The sequence below is a fragment of the Agelaius phoeniceus genome, chromosome 1 (genome assembly GCF_051311805.1).
Source record: "Agelaius phoeniceus isolate bAgePho1 chromosome 1, bAgePho1.hap1, whole genome shotgun sequence".
NCBI lineage: Eukaryota > Metazoa > Chordata > Aves > Passeriformes > Icteridae > Agelaius > Agelaius phoeniceus.
In genome coordinates, this window is record NC_135265.1 from 23,939,658 (window position 1) to 23,967,339 (window position 27,682).

The 27,682-nt window shown below is 40.5% G+C and overlaps 3 protein-coding genes across 4 annotated transcripts; 1 reads left to right on the forward strand and 2 right to left on the reverse strand.

The window, feature by feature from the left end:
• Window positions 1–143: 143 nt before the first annotated feature.
• Window positions 144–6,604, forward strand: RBM48 (RNA binding motif protein 48). Of its 2 annotated transcripts, none has more exons than XM_077174872.1 (6): window positions 144–263; window positions 1,422–1,652; window positions 2,107–2,297; window positions 2,429–2,574; window positions 4,915–5,450; window positions 6,424–6,604. In XM_077174872.1, the coding sequence occupies exons 2-6, from the start codon at window positions 1,587–1,589 to the stop codon at window positions 6,505–6,507; spliced, it is 1,023 nt and encodes a 340-aa protein (XP_077030987.1). In that variant the 5' UTR covers window positions 144–263; window positions 1,422–1,586; the 3' UTR covers window positions 6,508–6,604. The 2 variants fall into 2 exon arrangements, with proteins under 2 accessions (XP_077030987.1, XP_077030994.1); XM_077174879.1 differs by lacking the exon at window positions 1,422–1,652 and adding an exon at window positions 602–1,069 and having other exon boundaries at window positions 145–263.
• A 157-nt stretch (window positions 6,605–6,761) lies between these two features.
• Window positions 6,762–12,192, reverse strand: CLXN (calaxin). Its single transcript, XM_054641315.2, has 6 exons — window positions 11,613–12,192; window positions 11,226–11,381; window positions 9,698–9,802; window positions 8,560–8,711; window positions 7,652–7,756; window positions 6,762–7,054 (listed from the first exon to the last, which is right to left on the reverse strand). Exons 1-6 carry the CDS (start codon window positions 11,809–11,811, stop codon window positions 7,007–7,009), a joined length of 765 nt encoding a protein of 254 aa, XP_054497290.1. The 5' UTR covers window positions 11,812–12,192; the 3' UTR covers window positions 6,762–7,006.
• Window positions 12,193–12,523: 331 nt separating this feature from the next.
• FAM133B (family with sequence similarity 133 member B) lies at window positions 12,524–27,522 on the reverse strand. Its single transcript, XM_054641439.2, has 11 exons — window positions 27,362–27,522; window positions 23,661–23,758; window positions 22,876–22,954; window positions 20,601–20,675; window positions 20,361–20,393; window positions 19,898–19,966; window positions 19,207–19,302; window positions 17,979–18,026; window positions 16,228–16,323; window positions 15,899–15,943; window positions 12,524–14,382 (listed from the first exon to the last, which is right to left on the reverse strand). The coding sequence occupies exons 1-11, from the start codon at window positions 27,383–27,385 to the stop codon at window positions 14,296–14,298; spliced, it is 750 nt and encodes a 249-aa protein (XP_054497414.1). The 5' UTR covers window positions 27,386–27,522; the 3' UTR covers window positions 12,524–14,295.
• Between the last annotated feature and the right edge of the window lie 160 nt (window positions 27,523–27,682).

A 27,682-nucleotide genomic window follows, 5' to 3' on the forward strand; every position in this document is an offset into this window, starting at 1 on the left:
AGTGGTACAACCCACTGCCGGCCAATGCGGGCGCGGCATTTCCCCGCTGCCCGCCTCTGATTGGCTCCTTGGCTGAGGACCGCGGCTCCTCCTCCCCGCCGCACGGAGCGAGCCAATGGGGGTTGTGCGTCGCGGGGGGCGATGGGAAGATGGCAGCTGGCAGCAGCGGTGGCCCGGGCGCTCCGTGCCGGCACCATGCGCAGCTGGGAGCCTGCGAGTCGCGCGCCAAGTACCGCGAAGGGTGGCGGCCGCGCGCTGTCAAGGTGCTGTGTCTGTCTGTCTGTCATTGTGTGTCTGTCTGTGTCTGTCTGTGTCTGTGTGGGAGGGCGGTGTCGGGCGGAGCCGCTGCGGGTGAGGGGCTGGGGGGCGGCCGGGCCTACGCTGCGATCCCCGGGAGAGAGAGAGAGGGGCCCTGGGCCTTGTCTGCTGTGCGGCAGGAGCTTCTCGTTACTGCAGCGGAACTGCGAGATTGGGGTATGTCTGTGTGCGCTCAGTGTGCAACGAGCTGTAGCGGCACCTTAAAGGGCTGGCGTGAGAAAGGAAGCGCTTAGTTTGGAAAAGACCTTTAAGATCATGAAGTTCAACCCGCATCTGTTTTCAGCCTCTTGTCAGGGAGTTGCAGAGAGCGATAAGGACTCTCTGAACCACCTGTTTTCCAAGCTGACCCCTCGCAGCTCGCTGAGGGTGTTCCTCATCAGACCTGTGACCCTCCACCAGCTCTGCTGCCCTTCTCTGGACGTGCTCCGGCACCTCCGTGTCTTGGAGAGAGGCCCTGAGCTGAACCCAGCATTTGAGGTGTGGTCTCACCAGGGCCGGAACAATGGTTACTCTGTGCCCACGCACATAAGGCACATCTCTTTCACTACCACCACCTTCCCGTAGAATGTCAAACCCTCCGTACTTCATGAAGTCTCAAAGTCTTCATAAAGTTCTTTTATTCTTCCAAGTGTACACAGTGGGCCAGAGGACAGAGAGCCTTGTGCATCTACAGAGCTCTGGTCAGCACAGGCATCTACCCATCACTGGGCAATGGAGGATACATGCAGGAGAAACAGTATGGATGTCCCAAGTGTGGAAAAAACCTTATTTGAATCTTTTCTTCCCGGACGAGAAAGAAGTAGAAGGACAAACCTTCCAAAAAAACCAACAAAAAACTGCACAGCGAAAGAATCAGGTTCCTTCAATCCCTTGTTCCCAAAAGAATGTAGGTGGGAGTGTGCTGCTGCCACAAGAAAACTTATATGACCTGCCTGTGGAGACTTTTTTATAGCAGAAGTTTGAGAGCTGATTTCCCAAGCAGTTCCCGCTTTGTCCAGAATATGTTTTTTTAAGAAATATGTGTAACTTGTGCAGTCTAAATGTTTGTGGCTTGGGTTGTTTTTTTTTTTAACAATCTCAGAATAAATTTCCTTTGATCTCAGGGATCAGCTGGCTGGCTGCCTAATGTACATAGTGTGAGCCATTAGAGTCTGTTATGTGACAGTCACTACACAAAGCAGAAGAGAATGGTTGGTCTGGTTTTTAATCTGCTGGAAGAAGACCTTGTTTCTCTCAGCATCCAGATTGTATCTGTGTCATAAAAATGTATGCTGTTGGATCACCATGGCAAGGAGACAGCTCTGCACACACAGGATTTGCACCAGGGAATTGTGGTAATTGTTTTTTAACTCCCTGTGTGGAAAAAAGCAGTTTTCCTCACCTGCATGACTTCTTTGCCAGTGAAGAAGACTAATTTTTCAGGGTTTTTTTCTGTATTTTGGCAGTACCTCCTATGAACTGGTTACTAGTACATCTTGCATGGAAGTTGGCCAGAGACATAAGAGATTTTACTCAGCAATTGGCATTAGTACTCTTACCTTGTGCAGAAGAGCCAAGTCTCATCTGTGTTTTACTATGCATGAGAGGCACGAGTTCAGCTCTTGCTCAGTGATGAAGAGGTCCCAAATAACCATGCATTTTACTGTTCTGCAAAACAGAGTACATAGGGGTTTTCAGCATCCTGAGAGGATTTGGAGAAAAACAGAAAACATGGAGAAAATGTGTGCCTTTTGCAATAAAGCAAGAATGGGAATGTTTTTGAATAGTCTTTGTTTTTGTTTTTTTCAGGTTTACACTATCAACTTGGAATCTCGCTATATACTGATACAAGGAGTTCCTGCATTAGGTGTTATGAAGGAATTAGTGGAACAATTTGCATTATATGGTGCCATTGAGGAATATCATGCTCTAGATGAATATCCAGCAGAGCAGTTTACTGAAGTGTACCTTATAAAATTCAAAAAACTGCAATGTGCAAGGTATTGGACAGGGCAATATCTGCCTCTTGCTGTCTTAATCTTTTACACCTTCTGTACTTGGCAATGTGTTAAGTTTCTAGAGAGTTGGAGTAAAATCCTCAGTTTTGTTGACAGACTTTAATTCCCTTCAGGGTGGCCAAGAAAAAAATGGATGAACGAAGTTTCTTTGGTAGTTTGCTGCACGTGTGCTATGCTCCAGAATTTGAAACAGTCCAAGAAACTCGAGAGAAGTTGCAGGATAGAAGAAAGTATATAGCAAAAGCAACAAATCAAAGAGGTTTGTGGTTAAATTTCCTATAGAATCCTGACTAAATTTCCTGTAAAATTTTAATGTTCTTCAGGATTGGGTGGGGTTTTGGCTAAAGTGCTTGTTAAAGAAAACACTTTTTACCTACGTCTTTTAAAGCTGCTATAGTGTGTTGATAGTGGCCAGATGCCAGGCACCCACCAAAGCTGCTCACTCATTGCCCTCCACAAACTGGACAGAGGAGAGAAAATTTAACAAATGGTTCATGGGTTGAGATAAGGACCAGGAGAGAGATCGCTCATCAAATACCATCAAGGCAAAACAGGCTCTACTTGGAGACATAAAGTGAATTTATTACTAACAAAATCAGAGCAGGATAATGAGAAGTAAAATAAGCCTTTATAAACACCTTCCTCCCTTCTCAGCTCTACCCCCTACCCCAGCAGTGCAAGGGGACAGGGAATGGGCTTTGTGGTCAGTTCATGATCCATGGCTTTTCCTGCTGCCCAGGGAGAGGAGTCATTCCCCTGCTGCACCGTGGGGTGGCACAGGAGACAGTTCTCTGTGAACTTCTCCAATGTGAGCTCATCTCACGAGCAGCAGCTCCCTGTGACTGCTGCAGTGTGATAGGTATGCACTGACTGCTGCAGTGTGAGTCCATCCCATGGGGAACAGCCCTCCCCAGGCTGCTGCAGTGTGAGTCCATCCCATGGGAACAGCCCTCCCCAGGCTGCTGCAGTGTGAGTCCATCCCATGGGGAACAGCCCTCCCCAGGCTGCTGCAGTGTGAGTCCATCCCATGGGGAACAGCCCTCCCCAGGCTGCTGCAGTGTGAGTCCATCCCATGGGGAGCAGCCCTCCCCAGGCTGCTGCAGTGTGAGTCCATCCCATGGGGAACAGCCCTCCCCAGGCTGCTGCAGTGTGGGTCACTCCTCCACGGGGTGCAGTCCTTCAAGGACAGGCTGCTGCAGTGTGAGTCCATCCCATGGGGAACAGTCCATCCCATGGGGAACAGCCCTCCCCAGGCTGCTGCAGTGTGGGTCCATCCCATGGGGAGCAGCCCTCCCCAGGCTGCTGCAGTGTGGGTCACTCCTCCACGGGGTGCAGTCCTTCAAGGACAGGCTGCTCCAGCCTGGGAGCAGGGCGCCTCTCCAGGAGTCTCCCACAGGATCACAGCCTCCTCCCAGGCATCCACGTGCTCGGGCCTGGGGCTCCTGCAGGGGCTGTGGTGGATCCCTGCATCCCCGTGGCCTCCATGGGCTGCAGGGGCACAGCTGCTGCCCCCTGCCTGCCCCACGGCCTGAGGGGAATCTCGGCCCCGGCGCCTGGAGCAGCTCCTGCCCCTCCTGCGCTGCCCTCGGTGTCTGAGGGCTGCTCCTCTCACGGTCTCGCTCTGCTCTTCTCTGGCCGTAGTTACAAATGTGCAACCACTCCTTGTTTATTTTCCTCCTTAAATCTGTTAGCACAGAGGTGTTACCACCATTTCTAATTGGCCTGGCCTTGCCCAGCAGCACATCCATCTTTGGAGTCACCAGGGATTGGCTCTGCCAGACATGGTGAAAGAGTCTGGCAGCTTCTCAAAAAAGCCAACCCTGTAGTCCCTCCACTACAAAAAAACAGGCCATGCAAACCCAATACAGATGCATTTTAAGTATGTTTACAGGGAGACATCTCTCAGTATGTAGAGAACTATATCCTTTTCAAAGTAATTTTTTGGCTTTGATTAAGACTAAAATAATGAAATTATTAAGCTTTAATAATTAAGTATTTCCTTCACTTTTTGTTTTCTTTCAAAATGTTACCAGAAATTTAAAGCATTGGCAGGAAATTTGGGATTTCACCCTTGTTCCAGCCTCCTCAGGCATGCCAAAGGGACAGTTTTGGAAGGAATATGACTATACCAAAACCTTCAAAAAAATTTCTCCAGCCCACATCTTTGCACTGGGGAACATTAAGAATGGACTGTGTTTAGAAAGGCTCCTGTACCACAGAGTTCCCAGTCAGCGCTGAAGGCTGGGCAAGCTGAGGAATAAGCAAATTGCTGAGCACAAGCTTCTCCTTTCTTGTGCTCACATACTTGGGTATCATTATTCACTGTCTGAGGATTTCTAAAGGGAGTAAACCCACTGATTTTTAACATCAAAACATCTGGGTTTTTTAAATGTTATAAACCAGCAAGGCACTAGACTGGCAAACTGATTTGAAAGTTGAATTTGTTATATTTGAAGCTTAAAAATAATCACAGAAGGGTAGTTGGGAATCAAATATCACTGGTATTGTTTCTGCATTTCTATCAAAAGTTTTGTTCTTGGGTGTTAGAACTAATAATTACATGAAATAGTGAAGGTGCTTCTTTTTTGTTGTTTTAAAGATTGCTTTATGTTAAAGAAAGTAGAAGGCCCTAAGAAGACAGCCTCAAATAACTCTGAGCATGACTGTCCATGGAGTACATCAGGATCAAGTATAGCCAGTAACTGGGATCCATCCTGCTTTACAAGTTCTCCTGGGGTATCCCACAACACAGCATATCCAGCTGGGAATCAGAATCAGAGCCTGTTAACACCCCCACACTATGATAACAATTGTGCTGAAATTTCTGGGTACTTTGGTCAAAACACATCTTTAACTCCAAATGTACATCCAGGAGTGTGCACTCCACCAGCTTCCTTAATGCAGCACAGAAAGGTTCCAGCTTGCAATGGAATTGACAGGTTTATGCCTCGTACAACTCACCTACAAGAACGTAAGAGGAAGAGAGAAGAAGGTAACAAGTTTTCCCTCATTGGAACAAGTGAGGACAATACTGAAGTTGTTATTGGTCCACAACTACCAGAAATACCTAAAGTGGATATGGATGATGAGTCTTTAAATACTTCAGCTACATTAATTCGAAATAAACTGAAAGAGGTATGGGTTCTTAAAGTTCTGATAGTTCAAACATAGGTGCTTGTTATACATAAAAATAGTGACTATTTGATAGCTTTATTCAGCATTTACTCATTATCTGCCACTTAAAGCTAGTGCTCTTACTATTTAACTTCTCCACAATCTAGAATATTGCAGGCAATTCTACTCCAGACCTCTTACACTACACTTGAGAAAGTGCAAATGTCAGTGCATGTTCTTATGTGATTTTTCGTAAACCACTTTTTTTCCCACATGTGAAAGCATGATAATTTTGCAGGTAGTCCTGCTCACTCCAGTGTGCTACTTGTATCTGGTTTCTGAAAGGAAAAAAATGGAAGTCAGAGTTCAGTGTAATTTTGCTCCAACATTTCTTATGCCATTAAAAGCTGTACAGAATCATTAATTCCATGCTGAGAAGCACATGTTAAGTTATGTATCATTTTATGGAGAATATTAATCAATTAGCAGGTCAGACATCCCTGATACAACATTTCATTAAGATCTGAAAAAGCTCCCTTGACTGACTAGATTGATTTGCAAGTGCATATCTTATAAATTAGTACCCTTTATATTAAATACCTTCCTAAGATACATGTCAAAATGCAGGTTTCTGCTATTCCTTTGTTTCCTGAAATAGCTGAGTTTATAAAGCACATTAAAACTTGCTTAAAAACACCTGTTAGGAAGAAGGGAGATGACATATGTAATACTGTATCACTGACTATCTGAAATCAGTTTGTGTAGTTAAATACAAAAATGGTAGTGCTGAATCTTCTAAGTTTCACCTCTCTTGTGTTTAATGCTGCCTTTGGTGTTACTTTCTTCCTCTAGTCAGCAGGAAAATTCAATACAAGTGTGATGATAGTAATAAATGGCTCCCAATACTCAAATCTTGGAGATGTGGCCTTACTCTAAAATGAGCATAAAAAAGTAATGGTTACAGGTTACTAAATTTTTTTCCCCTCCAATTTAGGTAGCAGATTCTGTTTCAACATCTGTGGAAAAGCCAGAGAGCAGCTCAGCCAAACCAGTTGTAAAGCAGAGAAGAAGAATATAGATACTGCTGGCAGCATCTTCCAACAGTCCTTTTGTAAAGAATATAGTTTAAAATATGTATTTTTTAATTTAAAAAATAAAACTTTCTTTATACTCTGTTTCCTAGTGATTCCCTGTTTAAAATGGTATCATTTTGTTACTTGGAATGAAGAAACCAATATATTGTATTATTGTTGCAGTGTTGTCCTGCGTACCTCATATTGTAACATATTTTATAATATGAACAGAATATATGAATATAACAGAAGAACTCTATTTAGGTACAGTAACAGAAGTAAATTCATTTATTCAACAGCTTTAACAGCAAAGGAATACGGAAGCTTAGGAGCAAAGGTAGAGTTACAGAACTAAATTCATTTATTCAACAGCTTTAACAGCAAAGGAATACTGAAGCTTAGGAGCAACTTGAAATATGACTGGTTTTACTATATGACGAAGAAATGGTGAAGACCACGACCCCTTTTAATAGTATTCAGCAGTGGAGCTACAACTTGGAGTTACTATTTAGGAGTTTCCCGGAAAATTTTCTGCTCAAATGCCATTCTGCTCTGTTAAAAAAACAAAAAAAAAGAAAACAAAACAAAAAAAAAGAAAACAACAGCAAGTTAATTTTCAGTTAACTAAAGGATTTCTATTTAGTCAGAAAAGGTCCTGAACTGAAAGGTATGAACTGAAATGCGTATGCAGTGAAGACTGTCTCTTGCTTTTTAGCTTAGAAAAGGTAAATCCATAGCGTTAATGGTGTCATCACTGGAAGACCAGCCAGAATTCAAAGTTGTAGCTGAAGGAGAAATGAAAATTTTAACTGCTCAGCAGTAGGGGTGTGTCACCAAGGAATGATCTGGCATGGAGGGCAAGAAGGCCCAGCTGCAGAGTGGAATAAACTGGATGAAAACAGGAATGCTAGAGACTGGGATGACAATGTACAGGACTGAAATTTCCCTTAGTGGTGAGATTAATATCTGCAGTATTGTGTTGCAACAACCCTGGAGTAGGAGTGCTTAGGGGCCCCCTCTGGATAGCAGAACTGGCACTGAGAGGATGAGCCCAACATTGGCCTAAGATACTCTGACATTCACAGGATTGGTGCAAGTGTCTGTAAGGAATTGGCTCGTGCAGTTTTTTTGAACCCAAGTGTAATGTACCTTTATGTCTGGCAAACATGGTCCAAAGGCTTCTAAGAGAAGGTTTTCATCTCTGACTGCTTTTTCAAAGTCCGTAAAAGAAAGTTTGCCATCATGATCATAGTCCTGCAAAAGGAAGGGAACACTTCAGTAAAGGATTATTACTTGTAGTTTTGTTTAACAGATGTTTAAAGAACATGGATTCTATTTTTAGTTAGATTTGCGAATTGGGGGTTATCAGTTTAAGCTCAGAAAAGATGAGAGTGACTTGCCTCTACTTAAGGCAAAAAGGGTGGGATTGAAAAATTGAAAAGATGGGCTTAAATAAAAGGAATTGGGATGCAAGCCCTGGTTTGAAGTGAAAATTTTTGACCACCGCCATGGAAGGGGAGGGTATATATCTCGATTTGATTAAAATATTGACAGTCCCCGGCTGCTCTGATATTCTAGATTAAGCACTGTAAGACAAGCTTTACATTAATAACCTTGAGTTTAGTATTCTAATAGAATACATACAAACAAATTGGATAAAGACATTTCATGATCAGTTGATAAAACACAAATGTACTTAAAAATGAAGTTTTTGCAGATGCCTGTACTGATGGAATAAATGCAGCTTACACTTTTGAGTTTTCCACTTCTGACTGGGCTTTTGCTTTGACTGGGCATGCACAGATGTATATGCACATAAACACATGCCAGTTTATACATAAACTTTATAGTACATTCACATACTAAATTAATGATTTCATATGAGAATACTGGGCTGGGATTTATTAGACCTGGATTATATTTCTGGCTTTCCTCAGGAGACTTGCAGAATCCTACTTTAAACACGATATCTTATTTTGTTACCTCATAGAAAGGTTTTAAGTATCGGTTAGTGAATGTTTGAAAGACTTCAAGTATCACAATAAGTAAGTACTTGCCATTTTCTTCAGTGCTATCTCTACCAAGTCCTTAACTCCCTCATCAGGCTCTTCATCTGCTGGTTGTATGAGAAGGCTGTGTTTCAACATTTGAAACATTTCCTCTTTCGAAATGTATCCATCACCATTCAGGTCATAAATGGCAAAACAGTCTTTTGAAATACAAATAAATTTCAAGTTGATTACAAACTACAAACACATAGCATTCAAGCTGTTACCTACAGACAAAAAATGTGAACTGTACATTATCAACTGAGCCAAATTTATCATATATATGCTGAAACACTCCTGGCAAACACTTGTGACAGCACTGCATCACTATGCACTAGTATCTTCTGTGGTGCTTACAGCAGGAATGCCTATTTTACTGTTTGTGGTTTACTGACACACTGAATTACAACCTGGGCACACATCCTAATGGTGTGACACCCCTGACCACTTTCCAGATGAATTTATATAATGCTGTAGGATTGCTAATGCTGCAACCTAGGAGCTATGGAAACAACATGCTGTCATTCTCCTTTTTCTATTGTTTTTTTTTCACCCCACATGCCCTATTTTTTCCCCTGCTGCTTAAAATTCTAGTGTACTTGCTATTTTTTCTCCTCTATCTTTCTCTCATTACTGTGGAGGCTCTCATTACCATCTTGCAGTTTTTCCATCTGTGCTTCCAACCTGAAGAACTGCTGGAGCTAATGCAACTGCTACTGTGTCCCCACTGTGCCAGTAAATCAATGTTGGTACTGGTCTTGCTTGGCTCGAGACTATTAATTAGCCAAAACCACACTAGAGATTCATCTGCTTCTTTCTAATTTTGTTTGTGAATACAAAAACATGTATTTTGTTGAAAATGTATGCTGTAGAATAAACTTCAGTTTAAATGCAAGATTTTGTAAGCAACAAAAAAGGTGGTGGCTGTGGTAACAGCAGTTTACACAGAAAAAAACTCTCAGAGAAGCCATTTCAGAACTCAGTTTCATTGCATTAAACGATACAGAAGAAAAATTTTCCATTACCAAATACTTACTAAGTAATAAATAGTTACTAAGAGTAACTACTAAATTATAACAAAAGCAATGTGTTATTTGTTATGAATTCAATCATTACTACTAAATATTAGTATACAGATCAATCTTACATTTCATCTTCTCTTCCAGTGTCCCTCGAAGTAACACTGCTAAGCCTTCCACCCATTCCTCCACAGTGATGCAGCCAGTGTTGTCTCTATCAAAAGTGCTGAACACTAGGAAGTGTATCAGACACATTTCAAATTCATATGATAGGGAAACACAAAAAAGCAATGTTTTCCTAAATTCAGTGAAATTATAAATTATCTTTCTTCTTAAGATGATTGTCTTTCACCAAGGTAAGATTACCATTCTTGACTCTAAGATGTAACAATGAAAGGGATTCTGCCCCTCAGTTTACTGGTCTTCCTCTCCAGAATCCTGCCTGGTAAGATTTGGTCTGATCTGTTGCCTTCCTGACTTAAACAACTACAGGAAGTATGCTTCCATGCAGATGTAAAGCAAATAATCTGACATCCCTTAAAATAAGGGATAATTCTGCATACAGATTAAGATTTAAATTACTAGGTTTTGTCTCAGGAAATCTTGGACAAAGTAAACCTAGAAACAATATATCTTAAATCTACAAAGAAAAATAACCTCTTTTCTGTCATGTAACAAATTTTTTTTTTCTCTTCCCTAAGCAACTTTCAATCTCACAGCTTCATTATTCATACAGCCTGTAATATAGTAATTCAAACCCAAGGATTTCAAAGCATCCACTAGCATTTGTAATAATTTATATTTTAGAATATTAATTAGTAACTTGGCTGAAGGAACATCTCTCCATGCAGAGCCAAGCATTTTTGACTTAGAAGACAATAGGTTTGCTTTTGCAAACTGAAATCAGCTCCTTTGCATGTAAGCATTAAAATAATTTTTAAGAATATGTAAGGTAATTGCAACAAGTTTTTATTTTATGGCATGTAAGTAGCTCTCCCGCTAGAGACATGGAGAAAGTTGAACCAAGGGCTGGCTCTTGGCAGCCCAAGACTGAAAGAAGGGCAGACTCATGCCTGCTCTGCATACTCCTCTAGACACCTCTCCATTAGAGATCATTCCTTCAACTTTCACAGTGACTCCAAATATGTCCCTTGTTACCAATCTGTGCGATCAGTGTATCTTCAAGGGGTTATCTGGCTCATTACTCTCACCTCCTTGTACTATCTGCCCAGGCCCTTCAATGCTGTTCACAGAGCCTCTATTCCCAGAGTTACCCGCTGTTATCACAATGCCTTCCTGGGACTTCCAGGCCTGAGCTAGAGCTGTCGCCCAGCAGCGACCGCAGCTCCCACTGGGACCACCGGAGAGAAGAGGAAAGTGACACTGCCCTCCTCCGTCACGACCCTACAGAGACTGCGACAGAAACAGCCACAGGGCAGCTCAACAGCCTCTGGCTGCTCTGCCTCGAACTAGAGCGTGAGCTCTCCTGACCTAAGGGGAAACTGTAACGCATAAAGAAAGAAAAGATGCCATTTTCCCAACAGCTCCTTTGCTGTCCTGGGACAAGACGGCGCTGTTTGGTACGGACACACTCGTCGGGTCGGCAGCGCCATCCCAACCCCTTGCCCGGCGCTCAGAGCTGCGTGCCCGCCTCACCTCGGTCCAGCACCACGTCATCCGTCATGCCAAAGGCGTTGTACAGCGTGTCTCGGAACACGGTGCGGTCGAAGCCGGCCCCAGCAAACTGGCTGCTGGCCTTGGCAACCAGCGTGTCGAAGAGCTTGATCAGACATTCCACTTCGCTTTTGGTAACTGCCCGGTCCAAACACAAGCAAACACAGATTGTAAATTAAGCTGGTAAAACACGAGGCAGGCACAGAACACGCCAGGGCCGTGACACCAATAGCACCCCTCGGCCCCAACCGCTGTTCCTAAGGGGGCGCCGGGAAAACGCCTCCCATGGGAGGCGAACAGGACGACGCAGGACGAGCACGGGAAGAACGGGGGGCGGCCGGGCGGCTCCTGCAGCCCGGGGAGACTCACAGTGCTTGGCGGATCGGGTCAGCGAGTCCACCAGGAGCTTTCTCCCCTTCCTGCTCATGGCGGCCCGGAGCCGCTCCCGCCGCCGCTGCCCTGGCAACGCGGGGGGGCGGCCGCGGCCTGGCGGTGCCGCTGGGCCGCACGGGCGAGTCGGACATAAACACACGCAGAGGCACAACAGAGATCGAGTGCTAACACGCATTCAAAAAAACCGCAGTCGTAAAATATAAAAGAACTGCATTTCAAATTTCTAAAAATATTTGTAGGAAAAACAGCTAAAAGTTATAAATACAATAGTGCTTGTTCATCTTCTGTCAGAAGGCGAAAATATATTAAACCACTCTAAATGCGACATTGCTCGTTTTCTACTTTGTCCCTCTGCTGAAACTTGGAACATGGGTGTAGGTGCCACCCCAAACGCCCATCACTGTCTCACAACCTTGTCGTGGGCACATGGGGAAAGCTGAAAGGCTGAGACCATCCTCCACCTTTCCTTCAGGAAAAAGGGCATGCAAGACTCGACTCAACGTATTTGTTAATGTATTGCAAACTGAAGCAGTTCCCTTTCAATACTAAAGCAGCTTTGTTGGGAACTGACAAAGCCCATAAGCCCCTTAAGCGGCTACACCCCTTCCCGAGCATGACAGCAGCACTCCAAGCCTACAGCTGAGCAGAACAGATAGTTACAGTCACACAATTAAAATTACATACCAGCTTAGGTATTTGGAAGACTGGGTCTCATTTCCATTTTTATTTCTTTCTGTGGCAGGTGGTTGTGTAAAAGTCAAAAAAGGTATCACACAGGACAGAGCATTTATGCTATGGTTCATTACAGGTTCTTTTACCAAAACTGCAACACCACAACTTAAAACAACCCCAACAAAACTAAACACAAACCCCAAATCAAACCCCTCTGTTCACTGCATATCACCTTTATTTTAACCTCACTGACAAGAGTGTTTAGAATTGGTAACATCAAGCCCAAGAGTATAAAATAGTTGATGAAAATATTACTATTGTTTAGATGCACATTGCTGCAACTCAATGGTTGTATTCTCCCAAGAACTTGAAGACAATTTCTCTGTACAATGGCAATATGAAATCACCTTTCTCCCACAGGTTTTAGTTATGGTTTGCAGACTAATAATGTCTTGAAAGTCCTGAAATTCTTGGCAACACAACATTTGAAACATCATATGCAATAGAGGTAAGTTCTAAGTTAGCACCTGTGCAATGGAAAAAAGGGATAGATCAAAAATACAATCTATATTTGACTACCTGGGATGGATGGGCATTTGTTAAAGGCTAACAGAAGGCCCAGCAATCAGTATTTCAATGGAAGATGTAATGAGAATTTCATGTAAACTAAAATCAAATGGTTACTCATGTTTTCTTGTGGGCACATTTAATTTAAAAAAGCTTTTTTTCAGTTATCTAAAGCAACTAAACTAAAGTAAAACAGCTTTATGAGTTAGGTCAACATTCTGTAGCCCTCAAGTACAAAAATATAAATACAAACTGTTTAAACAGTATCTTTAATGAGATTCTGGCAGTAGTTTTTTTATCTAACAAGACACGTCACATAACAGATCTGCCACTGAACTTGCTCAGAGTAAAATCAGCTTCAATATGAAGCTGTTAAGGTATCAAAACCTTGCTTTTTACATGCTAAATAACTTCAGCAAGTGTGCACTTAAACACAGCAATGAACTTAACTATAACTAAATACATACATGAAAATCTGCATGTGAAATGTAATTCATAGAACTGGTTACAACAAATGATTACCTGCATTTTGTTAATTTAAAAATGGTACAAATCATGCAAAACAATTCTAAAGATAATGCAAAGAAAGCTACCAGTGTTTGCAAGAAGTTTTCAATTAAACCAAAATTACATTAAATGAAATATGCATATTTATTAGCAAAGGTCTATCGCTGTTTTGAAAAAGCAGAGGTAAAATTTTCAGGTTTTGACTGTCAGTTATACTGCAAAATGTCATTGCTCTTGCTTAATGCAGAAGCACATGCTTGGAAGCTCAAAACTGCTCATTCAGAAAAGTCTGCCGGCAATAGCTCTAGCTTCCCAGGAATGCAGAGATGCATGGATTAAAAGTAGCAAAGATTTGCAAGAATCAAAGGCAAAGGCACCCTATTCAGGTAACCAAGCATTCCCTTTCTCATAAGCATGGAGATGGTAATGGGGCAGATGATACACATTTCTACAAAGGCAGCCTTTTAAATGTTATCATTAATTTTCCATTAGCAGACACCAGCTTGTAGTTTATGCATAATATTAACCTGCAGGATGAACTTGGGATTTAATTTGTCCTGATTTACAAATAAAGACTTTGACTAATGCTTTAAAAGACTATTTTTACTATCTAAAAAGTTTAACTCTTATTTTCCAATATTTTACACCTCAGGTGGCCTACCATCTCATATTGCCTCAAACATCTAACACTGCTTACTGAAACCTTATCAAAGTTGTACCTCGTGTATTAAGCAGCAGGCAATAACAATGGTCTTTACCAGCACAGCTGCATCTGGCCGGCTACTGAGAGATTAGGAATATTTCTAAAACACAGGAAAACTCATGCAGTTTGGTAAAGTTTGCTGTCATTTCACAGTTTAAGTTTCCTTTAGTCATTGCACTTCTGTTGATAGTCTCCGGTTGTTTTAAAATATTATTCTGAATCTGAATTTGAACCAGCAGTCTTCTTTTTCTTCTTTTTACCATGTTTCTTGTGCTTCTTTCTCTTTTTTGTCTTATCCTAAAAAAAACCAAAAAACACAAACCAAAGTTATTGTATAATACAATTGCCATCTATTACATTCTGCTAATGCAAAATGAGAACCCAGAAAGGATATCTTTTGAAAGACATTTCAAAAGAGATTTCTACAGAAGCCTATTCAGAAATCACAAAAAGAAATACTTTACCTGGCAATTTGCACTATTATGAGCAGTCTTCAATTTAAATTTATCTCCACCATGGTATGGCTATTTTGATCACTCTGATCACTGTCACTATTACATTTCCTAATATTTTAAATTATTTTCAGAGCATTATAGATTACTGAGAAAGTAATAAGGAAGTGTTGACCAGTAGGGACAGATTTGGGAATAACCAGGATCTTTATAGATTTTAAAGTAAGTGCTTAAGTTCACTGTGTAAAATTAAATAGCTCAACTGCACTTGGCTAGACTATCACTTGTACCTTGTTTAAAATAAAACAATTATGATCTCAGCTGTAAATATACATACACTCAAATTAACCCTACTCTATTCAGTCCTAAAGGTAGTACGCTGATCACTGTAATATGGAAGCTCAAAGATGCAATCTTGTCTTTTTGAAAGCAGAATTTCAATTGAAATTCTCAAATAGGCGTGGCATTGCATAAATGAAACAATCAGTATTAAAGCTTTGTTTTATACATATTCCTCACACATAAAAATCTTTTATGAAAAGACCAAAAGCAATCACTAAAAATGTTATGGCAAACAGTTCATTTGAGTCTGAAAAAACAAGCAAGTTCCATGGAAAAATATGTACTGAGTATCACTGATACTCCTATGCCTGTATTTTTAGGTACTAATGTAGACCTTCCCTTTGCCCTACCTCATGTGGACAGCTGAGATGCCTGATAAGGAACACTGCTGCTGACAGGGGAGACAGATACAAAGACATCTCAAATGGGCATTTAGGATCCCAAACCCACTATACTCCTAACTGAGGAATGAACCTCAGGTACATGTGCTAAATCTGGATTCCATATAAATTACTGCTGAACCTTCCTCTCACTTTCACCAAAGGATACAAAGAAAAAATATTGAGAAAAGTAGCCAGTTGCTGGCAGCTTTTTTTCTGGTTGGGAGAAGAGTTATAATGACATAGATGCTGCAGCAGTTTTGTCCTAAGGCCCTTTCCATGGTGGCAGAGAAGGCTTAGCAAGGAATTACACACAATGCTAATGAAGGAACAGCCCTGATATCTGTCTGTGTGGCAAACTGCTCCCCTACTTGATACCACACAGGTATTAGTAGTTCTAAGCCGCTGATACAGAATAAAATATGTTCTACAGTGCTCAAGTTGTATATAGGTAAAAGAGTGGCAAATTCTTCTTTAATTCAACAACAGAGAAAGTAAATAGAGAAACTTTTCATTTAGATGTAACAGTAGACTATTGCTATGAAACATTTGTATTTGTGAAAAATGTGAAACTGGAAATTGACCAAGTGCAGAGTATTTATATCCTAAAACTACAGAATGATTAAGAGGGATACTTGCTGTTTTCTCTTTTTCCTCATTGCTTTTCTTCTTTTTCGCTTGCACCTAAAGAAAATTAAACCAAATGTAGTATCCATAAAAAGTTGATTCTCAAGAAAATTAATTCAAAATTACTCTTAGGTGATAGAAGCTAGACTTCTAAACAATCCATAGAAGTTTATTTTAAAAGGAAAAATACAAACAACTTTAAGTGCACTGCACTCTTCAATTCACTTGTACAGTGCAGAACAGTTGCAACAATGTATTAAATCTAAGCTAGTTCAATGATTTGCTCATGAATCACTAAGCTGCAAACACTGTAACATCTGAAACTGAGGATTCACACTGACCTCCTCTGTCTGGTCTGATTCAGATACAGATTCTGACGATAAAGGTGCATCACCACGATCTGCCTTCTTCCTTTTCCTGTGGTGATTTTTACCTTCCTACACAAAAGAATACATTTGTGAGTAAAGTCAGACTTTTCACATTTTATAAAACTTCTGCTTAAAATTTAAGATTGAAATATCACCTCTGAGTTGTGAAATATTTTAAAATATTAGTGACATTAAACTAATTCCATCACCATCATCAAATTACCATACCAAACTGTTAAAATCAACTTTTAGTGAAAATAATAATTTTCTGTATATTCCTTTTCCTTGTTACCAAGATACAGCAACTGTCTGAAAGCAAGAGGAATAATAACAGTCTCTTATTTTAAATAATAACACATGGAGGAGTAAGCATTGGAAAATAAAACATTTCACCACTTTTAAGTAATAGTAACTGAAGATGTCTCAATATATACATACAAACACTTTAGCTTCAGACTCTTGATTTGTTCATGAAAGAAAAATTTACCTCTGTATTTGTGTTGAACCAGAACAAGCTGTCCCTGCCAGCTGTACTTTCAACACATCATATTTCACTCCAGTGCATTTAAAAGATAAGTTTTTTAAAATCCTGATGCTATGTGAGATTGTTCTGATGAGCTACTTATCTGCTCCCTGCACTTCCTTTGCTCTGGACAAGGCAATGTGTTCCTAAGACTGAAGGTACTTTCTCTCGCTCAGTTTCTAAGACCAGAAACTTCTGAAAAAATCTCATGACCAAGTACAGGATGCAGCCCATCTGACACATGGGGCATCTGCAGGTAGGGGAAGGAAAACCTCTAGTCCCCAAGTGCCCTTTCCTTTCAGAGGATGTGTGAAAGAAAGTAGGGCTACAGTAAGGGACCATGGTAGATACTTGGTATTCAAACAGAAGCCATTCAAAAAGATGAGATGGGAAATGAACACTGTAAAATAGAAGCAGGAGCAAGGGGGGAAATCAGTACCTTTGCCTTATGCAATGGAGAGTTTGTATATCAACATCAATACTACTGACCAGAGCAGGAGAGGCCAACGTGATAAGAAAGAAAGGTAACTGGAGAGAAAGACTAGGGTGGACTCTGAAAGCATTTTTGGCTTATCCACAGTGTACAAATAACTAAAACTGAAGTCAATTAGATTGTTTCTATTAAAGATAATGGATGAGTGTACAAAATGGTGTGGTGGTGGGTAGGAGAGAGGATTTTCATGCTTAGAAAAATGACAGAATAAGGTAATTTTTCTTAAGTTAATATATTTTTCTCCCCAATTCTTTGAAGCTGTCATAAGTATACTATCCATAATTATTACTACACTTAGATAAAGAGCTTCTCTGCTTATATTTCTTAATTTACAATAGCAAGTCAATAACCTACCAGGTGTGCCACTGAAAATATAATCACTCACATTTTTAGCTCCATGTGATAGCTAAAGGTAAGCCCCAAAACACTAAGGATGCAGCTGATCTGCTATAGCAGATTAGATACAGTTCCAATTTACCTTTGTAACAAGAACAGATCCAGTGGTTTTCATACAATAATTACCAAAACAGGAACTCAATCCAACTAAACCTCTACTTCAAATTGGGTGCACTGAATACCTTCTGACTGTGTGGGTTTGGACAGAAAATTTCCATAGATGTAAAGTGAGGCATTCAATATTAAAATAAGAAATATCTATTATGTATGCAATATGCAGTTCTGATTGAAGGATTTGAAGAATAAAAATACCTTCTCTTTTTCACAGTCTTCCTTTGACCTCTTCTTTTTTGTGCTATCCTAAATAGAAAGGAAAACAAACACAACAAAATCATTTAATGAAAAAGGAAGAAATCTCCAAACAGTCTGACCAATAGTCTTTTTATGTCTGTTGAAGGTAATTCAAGACTCTTTCTACCTTGCAGTTGACTGAAGAATAATAGAAAAAGCTGTAATTTTGATGCAGCTGCTAATCTCCTGATTCAGCAGCATGAGAAGGTCTGTATGGAATGAGGTAACAGCATCCTTGCAGAACACTTAGAGAAGCCTCTGGGAACCAGCTATCACTGCTGTACCCATATGTAACATGTAACAGTTGGGAATCTTTTTTCATTTTCCATGTCCATCTCTGTTGATCAGACCAGGTTAAACAGGTGTTTTCCCAGAGTTTTTTGCAGTAAAGGTATCTCTGGGTCCCTTTACGTAGCAGAAGTTTTGACCTCCCATTAGCACAAATTCATTCAGGTGTCTGCAAGCAGTCATTTGTTACAATTTATATCCCACCAAATTAAGTATTCCAGTAAAAGCCTGTGATTAAGTCTACACAAAGAATCTTAAAAACTCACTGTATTATTAATATTTAAGCAAGAAGTACAGTGACTATACATTGTAAGACAGAAAAATGCTAACATAACAGAACAAGCTGCCTTGTATATCTTCACTTTTTTGTTCATTCAGTAAGCCCATGTACCTACATTGCTATACTTCAGAAAAGGAAAAAGACAACTTCAATTTAATATGCATTTGGGAAAGGCTCAGCTGTCCAACAGGAAAGTACTTAGACATTTAGAAAGGCAATGTTCTGGCCACTGCTATCCAGCAATACCTGCATTTTCAGATATGGTGTTCAATTACGTTGCATATTCAGAAGACATTTTAAGTATTAATGAAGTATAAAAACTAATTATTTGAGCAGCAAAAAAGCTGCATATGTCTGGATTCAGAAAAATGACTACAAATTGCTGGAATAAAGCCCGTTCATTTTCTAAAGATCCAATTACTTCCACTAGGCATGTGGCCAGTGGAGGCAGATTCCACACTGCATGTGGGAGATACAAGGGCAGCTCAAGCCCTGTGAGAACACATGGCTTATAAACGTGGAAGATGAAAATCCATATCAATATGTTAAAGTCAGAAATCTTTATGGTTTTATAACACCAACCAAGAAAACTTTCCAAGAGCAACACATCTGCATATTTACCTTGCTGTCTGACTCAGATTCTGAAGTTGTGCTTGCTGAAGATTTCCGTGAGGAGCGATACTTCTTCTTCCTTTTTTTCTTCCCTTGCTTTTTATCCTATCCATAAATATTGTAAAAAAAGAAGGAAAAACACAAAGTTGAATTTATTCTCACTAGAATTAAAGGTTTACACTAAATGTAAAGAAAAGGAACATCAAATTCCTACATGTTACAATGTTCTCCTGAGGAATAAAGCACACTACAATTGATTCTTTTAGTGGAGGACCTTAATAACTCTTCTGCATTGAATAAATGTAAACTAGTGAAAAATCCAGGTTTTCTAGATTCTGTTTATTATTGAGATGTATGCTGCAGAATCTGATTATCTGTAACAAAGATTTTTGCTAGAAAGTAAAAATGGTATTTTTGCATTTTATTGATTAGATAGGGGATTTTATTAGAAAAGCAATTCAGTGTTAAAATGGATCCAGTTTACAAGCCAGGATGCAAAAATCTGTAGTGTTCATACAGAAACTATTAACCAGATACATATGTCTAAAATTCATTACTTTATTATATATACCAAATTCATAAAAACTAAATGGTTTTATCCAAACCAGCCCCTCAAAACATTCTAAAACATATTATCAAAATCTATGTTAAATAAACCTCATGAACAACACATGATAGATTCCAGTAGGTTAGCTCTTACCTCATCTTCTGAATCAGATGAACTGCTGGAAGAATCAGAGCTTGATGAAGAAGAGGAAGATGAAGACAACTTGACCAAATACAACAAAAAGTGAAGCTTGTGAGATGCAGCATTTTGTCTGGCAAATACTCAAAAGCCTATTCAAACACTCCTTTTAAAATGTCTTCATTTTAAAAGCATAACCAATACAATTTTACTTCTGGGAAGCTGGTCTTACATAGATTTTTCTTAAATAAACTTCTAAACCATTTCTAATGTTTTTCTTTTAATAATATCTATTTAAAGCCCTTTTTCTCCCTTTAATTTTCCTTGTACCAAATATATGCAAACCCTTTTTAATAAAAGTTAATTTATCATCTAAAATAAAAATTACAGCTATACTTTCTCTTTCCAGGAAAACTTAAATGACATACAGGAACAACCCCAAAGCAAAAAAGCTCAGAAAACTGAAAATTTTGCTCACCCTATTAGACTTCTTCTTTTCCTTTTTCTTTTTCTTAAAAATAGAACAAAACAAATGTTACTTTAGCATATTTTTATTTTTTCATGTATTTAGGTTTATGAACTTTGATGCTGGCTTTTAAAATGTATTTATGAAATTCTGTGAATTTCAATTGGCAATTCAATTCTGTGAATTCAATCGGCAGCATTGGTGATAAATCCAGTCCCAAACACAGAATGTATACAACTGAAAACAACTTACCTCTTTTTTTTTGGAAGAGCTCTCATTTCCACCCAGTAATTTCTCCCTGTGTTTTTCCAGTTCTTTCCTCCAATTCTGAAAACAAAACCAAACAGAAACAGTAACGGGAGGGTCATTCTTGAGCAGTATTTTTTAAGCTCTCCTCTACCTGACATTATAATTTTAACAAAACCCGTATTTTAACAAAAAAAAAACCCCAAAACAATATATAATGTAAACTAAAGCTGTAATACACTTGATTTTACAGAAGATTATTATTTAGCAAAATACAGTGTTAATGTTAACACAATGTTCAAGTTATTTGGCTTTAAGAGATTGCCATTTATCTTGAAGGTCATCAATTATGGAATTTTTTCTTTTGTATCACAGTCTTCTTGTTAGAGCACTTTAGAAAACCAGGGTACCCTACCAGAAAATCTATGATTTTGTATTAGTTCTAAAAATCACCTGAAACAAAACTTCATGACAACTTCTCCTGGCCCTTCTTTAACGTATGGGTGTCTCTAGTGTGTATTCTGGGCCTTGTTGGTGTCAGCAATAATTTTATCAAATTACTATACACATCTTCATAGAAACACTCTTATTTGTTAGGCCAAGCACACCAAATGAATGAATAAAAATCTCCTCTCATTTCTCCTCTTTTCAGTTCCCCACCTGGTCTCTAGGTTTACCTAAAACGTCCCCTCTTAAAGAGCTCTGAAATATCCAAATTGCCCCCATGAAATTCAAAGGCTGCTAGGTTCAATCTCACTGTCAGACACATCCTGTGCTCCCTTCTTTATTATTCTGATCCTCACAATACAGCTGTATTGGTACTGTATTGGCAAAACAACGATGATCCACATGTTGTGCTGAGGGGACAGAAATATCACGAGTCAAGTAACTTGTGCAATGCAGGATGATACATAGATCCCCACATCAGCACACTGTGAATTAGCTGAACAGAGCTGCTGAGGGGCTGGCAGATGAGCCAGGGAGCAGTGCTGTGTGTAATGTGGTGTAATGTGCTTCCATGGACCAAGGCAGCATCTGTGGGTTGTGTACTTTGATATACCAGGTACCCAGAGCTCTCTGAGGGGGCTCTCACAACAGCCTGTGCTTCATCATTTTAAAGACTGCGCTAGTGTTATGTTCTAAACAGAAATGTCTGACAGCTGTCAGACAACTCTCCCCAAATAGGGAGACAGCAGCTCATTCAGAGACTTGTGATCTTTTCAGGCATTCAGAGATTTGTTCTTACAAGCTTCAAGAATAACTCATGGCCATTTCATGATTCTGTGCATCCCATACTCAAAGTCTGGTAGCTTCTCTGCATGCCAGTTTCACTCATTTCACATTAAGCAAAGATAAAATCAGGAAAGGAATATTATAGAATACTAAACCAAACTCACCAAGCTAGAACTCAGAGTGCAAAACAACTGATCCTCCCAGAACAGCACCCCACGGCCCTCCACATCCTGGTACAACTTCTCAGGCAAAAAGGTACAACAAGTACTACGGGTACTATGCCCTTCCAGTAACAGAGGAGGAGTGTAATCTACTTCAACCAGAAACTTACACACAATGATGAAGAAGATTACTGAAGCTTATCTCAAGATACCAGGACCCAAGAAGGAACAGAAACAAAATAAATTAATTGTATACTAATTTCTCCCTTGTATACAACAGGAGTTACATGTGCAACTTTCTATACTGTGCTGATCTTCAGTAGGTAAATAACACAAACATCAGAACAGCTGCATTTATATCAGGAAACCAGCACATGTTGTAATCAGCTTAGGATGAGAGAAAAACAAGTGCTTCATAGTCCTATCTGACTGAAAGCCATTCTTTGTGCCTTCTCCCATAATAATGTTACATGTATATTCCTTGCCAAAGACATCTGTTTCCAGTAATGCGCTTTTTTTCACCGTACTTGGATTCTGTGACCTTAAACAAGTGAATATTAGCACAACAGACTTTGGCTTATCATACCTGAAAATGCACTGTTTAATTTATTGATATAAGCACACGCATTTGTATAAATATATTTACATTCGGGACAAGGTCAGGTTTTATTCACCAGCAATCTAAAAAATGTTTTATATAGTTTTTTCTCTGAAGTGAAAGTAGCTCTTCACTGGTTAAGTTGTAAACGCAATTTCCAAACAAAATAGTTACTCATTAGAAGCTCAAGAGAAGTGAAATATTATGGCTACTTGATATTGTAAATAATAACAGAAGTAGCATGTTAGATAAAAAGAATCATGTATTAATAGCTAATAATATTACCAACCTCATTCATCTTTTCTTCAAACTCAGCCAAAGCCCTGGATCCTTTCTTTTTCTTTTCTAGTTGCTCTTTCACTTCTTCCCTGTATGAAAAAGATGAAGATCATGATTTTTAATTTAAAAATAAATTTTTAATTTTACAATTAGAAATACCTTTTAAAATGTCTAACTTTTCTGTAGTTTTTTTTTGAAGTTTAGCCTTGGTTGAACTTCCAAGAGAAGAATGAAAGCATCTTAGATGTTACACATATGGTAACCTAACCCTAATAACTTAAGTACGGTTGTTAAATCCCTCCAAAAGATCTAAAGCTAACTTTGCAATTAGATAAATTGTTCTCTACTGTCTCATGAGGGCAGGCAAAGGGATTGAACATAAAGTAAGTTGATAATATCTCAAAGTGATGGTTTTGTTGGGTAGGGTAGACTGGATTATAGGTAGATAAGAATATACCTGCAAAATGGTTCTTTTAGAGATTAATTTGTTTACAAATTAAATATATCTACAAGGTTTAGGTATTACAATTTGAGCAAGAGGTAAAATGACATTTTCCTCTTCTGAGAAACTGTTGCAAAAAATATAGACAAATGAGAAATATACATTTCAAAATGATATTCTATTGTTTTTAAAAGAGGAGATTGAATACATGTTTAGAAAAAAAATAGCTTGGCCAGCACAAGAAATCTTTTAAAATCTATTACTGGATATTCTGGGAAAGATGTAGGCACCAGTAAGAAGGAACAAATCTTTTACTGAAGAGGTCAAAAAGGTAGACAGGCAGTCCTACTTACCATGTTGGTCTTGGCCTGTTCAAGTAGTCTTGTATTGTTGGTCCTGAATTTGGGGCAGGACCTCGTGCCCTGGCCATAGCTATGGGATTCATATAAGCCTTGAATATGAAACAACAAGAAGAAATACCAAATTCATCAGTTACACTATGATACCAAAATACCTTGTTCTTCACATAAACTTTCTATCACACCTCGAAAAAGAATTCTGACTTGTTTCTAAGAATATAAAAGATTTAGCTAAACTAAGTTTATTCAGTCTGGCAGAAAGACTTAGGTAAGTGCTTTCAGTTGGAGTCGTACTGTGGCAGAAAGAACTGATCCCCAAAAAGACCATGTTCCTTCCAACAATTCCCTTCCTTAAGCAATGATTTTGTAAACAAGAATAGTATCGTGTTTTCTGAAATACTCTTCCTTAGGATATAGAAAATGTAATTAAATTTCAGCTCTCCCTCTCTGAGACAACTGATCTTATGCCTTTAAAGTTCTGTTCAAAATTGCTGACGGGAGTCACTAAATTCTGCATGAAATTTCTTGCACCAAAACAAGCAAGCAGTGGTACTTTGATACAATTATACATGTATCAAAATTCTGTGAGGTATGGTTATTTAAAGGAGGAAAAAACTCAAAAAACCCAAACATACATAATCCCAATGTTATGAGGTATTCCATCTTTCAAACCTATGCATCCTCTCTGTGTTACAAAAGATTAAATTAAAATTTAGAATTCATAGTCTACCTCACCAGTTAATGGAAAAACTTCCATATTTTTTTATGTCAGCAATATTGTTTTCATGTGAAAAGGAGGTACATATACCCCCTTATCTCATTTATTTTTACCACTATGTCATCCCAACACTTTACTTCTGCAGAACATAACACACACTGTTATTACTGTTCAGTTTGGAGACGAGGAAAAAGATCAAATAGCAAAAAAAAAAAGACTTGCTTTGGTTGCCCAACCTGAGACAATTTTTTAAAGAGTACATTTTGTAGATCCAAAGCAAAGATTTGGCCATCTGTGTAGCTCTCACATGTCCAACACTGCTTTTTATCAGGCATTCAGAAGCCACCATGCACCCCAAGTGAGCATTTGTGGAAGCTGTCAGAAGCAGCAGCTGCTGCCTCCCCTCCTGCTGCTCCCACTGCAGCAGCAGTGACCACAGCAATGCTGAGTTTCTGGACTGGACTGCAAGCAGGCTGCTGGCCTTCAGCTCTTGGGGACGTGTTTGGTCCTGGAAGAGGCACTCCAGGCTCTGCCTGGGATGAGGCATCTGGCTGGAAGGAAGCACTGCCCACATAAATTTAGCTCAGATCCACCAGCTGGACCACTCTGAAGCAATCCAAGGACTCCGAATTTCAAGCAGAGCATTTTGAGACTCAACTTGACTTTGCAACTCTAAGGAGACATTTACTGCCATTTCTTGGGCCTTTGCTTTGTTGCTTTAATTCACACAAAAAGGCTAACTAACATGGCAAATCAACAAGGAGGTGTGCCAATTGAAACAAGTAGCAGATGGAAGTATGCACTCAAGTAGTTACAACACTTAGAAAAGCATTTGCACGACAAATCTAAAAATGAATAATTGAGTTCAGCTTTGAGTGGAAAAGGAGCTCCTTTAGGAATGCAGGACAGCACTCTCTGAACACTGTTCACTAAAGAAAATGAAAGTTTCAATGCATTAAATCCACTTGAAACTTAGTTTACTCCAGTGAGCACACTGACTTTTGGTTACCATTCAAAAATTTGTATCTGAGAGCTCTTCTTATGCAATTATTTTCCAAAAAAATGAGGTCTCTTGCTGCTCTTAAATAAAAATAAGCTACTTTCCTACCTGAGCTAACAAGTCATGAATACCTCACCACTTCCCAACAAAACTCTTTACCTGCAGAAGAGGCTACAACTGTCAAATGCTGATTTTCTACTTGCTCAAACTGCCCCTGGATAACTGGCTAGGAAGCATCCTCCTTTCATTGGCTTTCTTTAACTTTACCACAGCAAGTACTTAATGACTGTGTACTGCTCTATATTCCAAGATTAGGAAATTTATGTCTTAAGACATGTTCTTATAATTTCAATCAGGTTTGTTTATGAAGAATTACTTCACCAATAGACATTTCTGAAAAGTATTTACACTACTTTGCCAAACTGCATGTCACTAGTCAGAAGGAGCATGGAAATGCACCCTCAATAAAGAAAGTGATTGTCTGTACATCAATTTTCGTCTTTTGGTAGTTTGCTCGAGCAGGTATTAACCAAGGTATTTGCTGCATAGCTTCCTTGCTCATGGGAAATGTAAGTCAGGCAGGGTTCTCTGGGCAAGCAGTACTATTGCTGTCTTGCAAGTACCCTGTAGATGTGCAAAAAGCATGTTTATTTTCCATCTCCAGAAAGTAAAAAATGATGGTGTATTTAAGAAGGGACATGGCAGAGAATAACAGCAGAAATCTCTATGATCATACATGAGGAGCAAAGGGTCCTATATTATAACTTGTCTGTAGTATGTATTATGCCATGATGGCATAATAAACCTTATATAGGAACATAAAGATTTGCTGGCATTGGTATATCCCAGGTGTCCCATTAAAAGAAAATTAAGAGTAAATAAATACACACCTGACAACATTACAGGACATTTCAACCATAGATCCACTCTTGAAGCGCAATACACTGTCAGCTCTTTCTTAGCAGACTCCATTTTTTTGATAGGTCAACAAAGCCATAAAAGGGACTTTGCCATGTATCTATACAATATCTGAGTCCTTCATGTCTATTACTATACTATTCCACCAAGGTTTGCAAAGATGTGAATGGATCTGAGTACAAACTCATAGCATATACAAGAAAGAAACAGAGAAAGGGAAAAAATTAAAAGTATTATGATTTGTGTTTAGTCTTAAAATTCAGCAGCAAACTTACAATGTGTAAGTGGTTACGAATAGGTGAAAGGCTAACTGGTACAAAAACATTTCAAGAAAAATAGAAGAATGAATATGTTTCGATTATGTATGAACTGAGGCTCTGCAGTCAGGTGTGTAGAAGCGCATTTTTTGCCTGCTGAACGCTGGCTCCCGAGGCAGCAGAGGGCTGTGTAAAGCTCTATTTCAGATCTCTCAGGTACAGCTCAACGCCAAGTTTAAGGAAATGCGACTTAGCTAGGATCAGAGCTACTTCAGTGACTGCTGCAACTCCCATTGGGAACATTTTATTTTTGTACGGACCAGGCCAGCATCTTAATCACCTTCCCTCGACAGATCACAAAGCAGGCGTCAGTCACGATGCTGCAGGATTTGACAAGGCAATCAGAGCTTCTGCCAGGGAGCCTCGAGCACGTGCCGAGGGAGGGACAACCCACCCGCATGGGGCTCCGGCAGACCCCGGGGCGCCCCGGGCCGGGCGGGGCGAGGCGCAGGGCACGGCCCGCCTTTGTCGCCCCAAGCGCGGCCGGACCCCGGTCCCGGCGCCGCGTACCCAGCCGGCCCCCGGCAGCCTCCGGCCCGCCGCGGGCTGCCCCGCCGGCACCGGGCCGCTCCTGTCCCCCGCGGCGGCCCCTTCTGCCCCTCCCGACGATCGGAGCGCGGCAGCGGCCGGACGGGCCCGCCCGGGCCGAGGCAGCGCCCGGCTCCCCACGGCCTCCACGCCGGGGCCCGCCCGGAGGTACCGCGGCTGCGGCGGAGCCCAGCCGGGTTGCCGCGTTACTCACCACACGGTTATCCCGCTTCCCCATGGCGCCACCGTGACCCCGCGCCGCCGCCCGCCGCCGCCTTGGCCCAGCCCAGGGCCCTTCCCCGCGCCCGGGAAGCCGCGGTCCCTCTCGGCCCCTCTCGGCCGCGGAGCTGCGGGAGCGGCGATGGCGGCGGCCACACAGCGCCGCCTGCCGGGGCCGCGCGCCTCCGCGCCGGGCCGGCCCCTCGCTGCCAGCGCCCGCCCCGCTCCGCCCTGAGCTGCCCCGGCGGGGCCGCAGAGCGGGGACCCGGCGGGAGGAAGGGGACGGCAGCGGAGTTTTACTGCAGGGCTTCGGATG

Coding starts and splice junctions, on each gene's coding strand:
- RBM48 (XM_077174879.1), top strand. CDS start 884: ATGTCAAACCCTCCGTACTTCATGAAGTCTCAAAGTCTTCATAAAGTT. Junction 2,298..2,428: donor AAAAAACTGCAATGTGCAAG/GTATTGGACAGG, acceptor AATTCCCTTCAG/GGTGGCCAAGAAAAAAATGG. Junction 5,451..6,423: donor TTCGAAATAAACTGAAAGAG/GTATGGGTTCTT, acceptor CCTCCAATTTAG/GTAGCAGATTCTGTTTCAAC.
- CLXN (XM_054641315.2), bottom strand. CDS start 11,811: ATGCGTGTTAGCACTCGATCTCTGTTGTGCCTCTGCGTGTGTTTATGT. Junction 8,712..9,697: donor ACTGGAAGAGAAGATGAAAT/GTAAGATTGATC, acceptor GTATTTCAAAAG/ACTGTTTTGCCATTTATGAC. Junction 7,055..7,651: donor CATGTTTGCCAGACATAAAG/GTACATTACACT, acceptor TTTTTTTAACAG/AGCAGAATGGCATTTGAGCA.
- FAM133B (XM_054641439.2), bottom strand. CDS start 27,385: ATGGGGAAGCGGGATAACCGTGTG. Junction 23,759..27,361: donor GGAAGCGGGATAACCGTGTG/GTGAGTAACGCG, acceptor TTCATATTCAAG/GCTTATATGAATCCCATAGC. Junction 18,027..19,206: donor AATCTGAGTCAGACAGCAAG/GTAAATATGCAG, acceptor CTTTCTATTTAG/GATAGCACAAAAAAGAAGAG.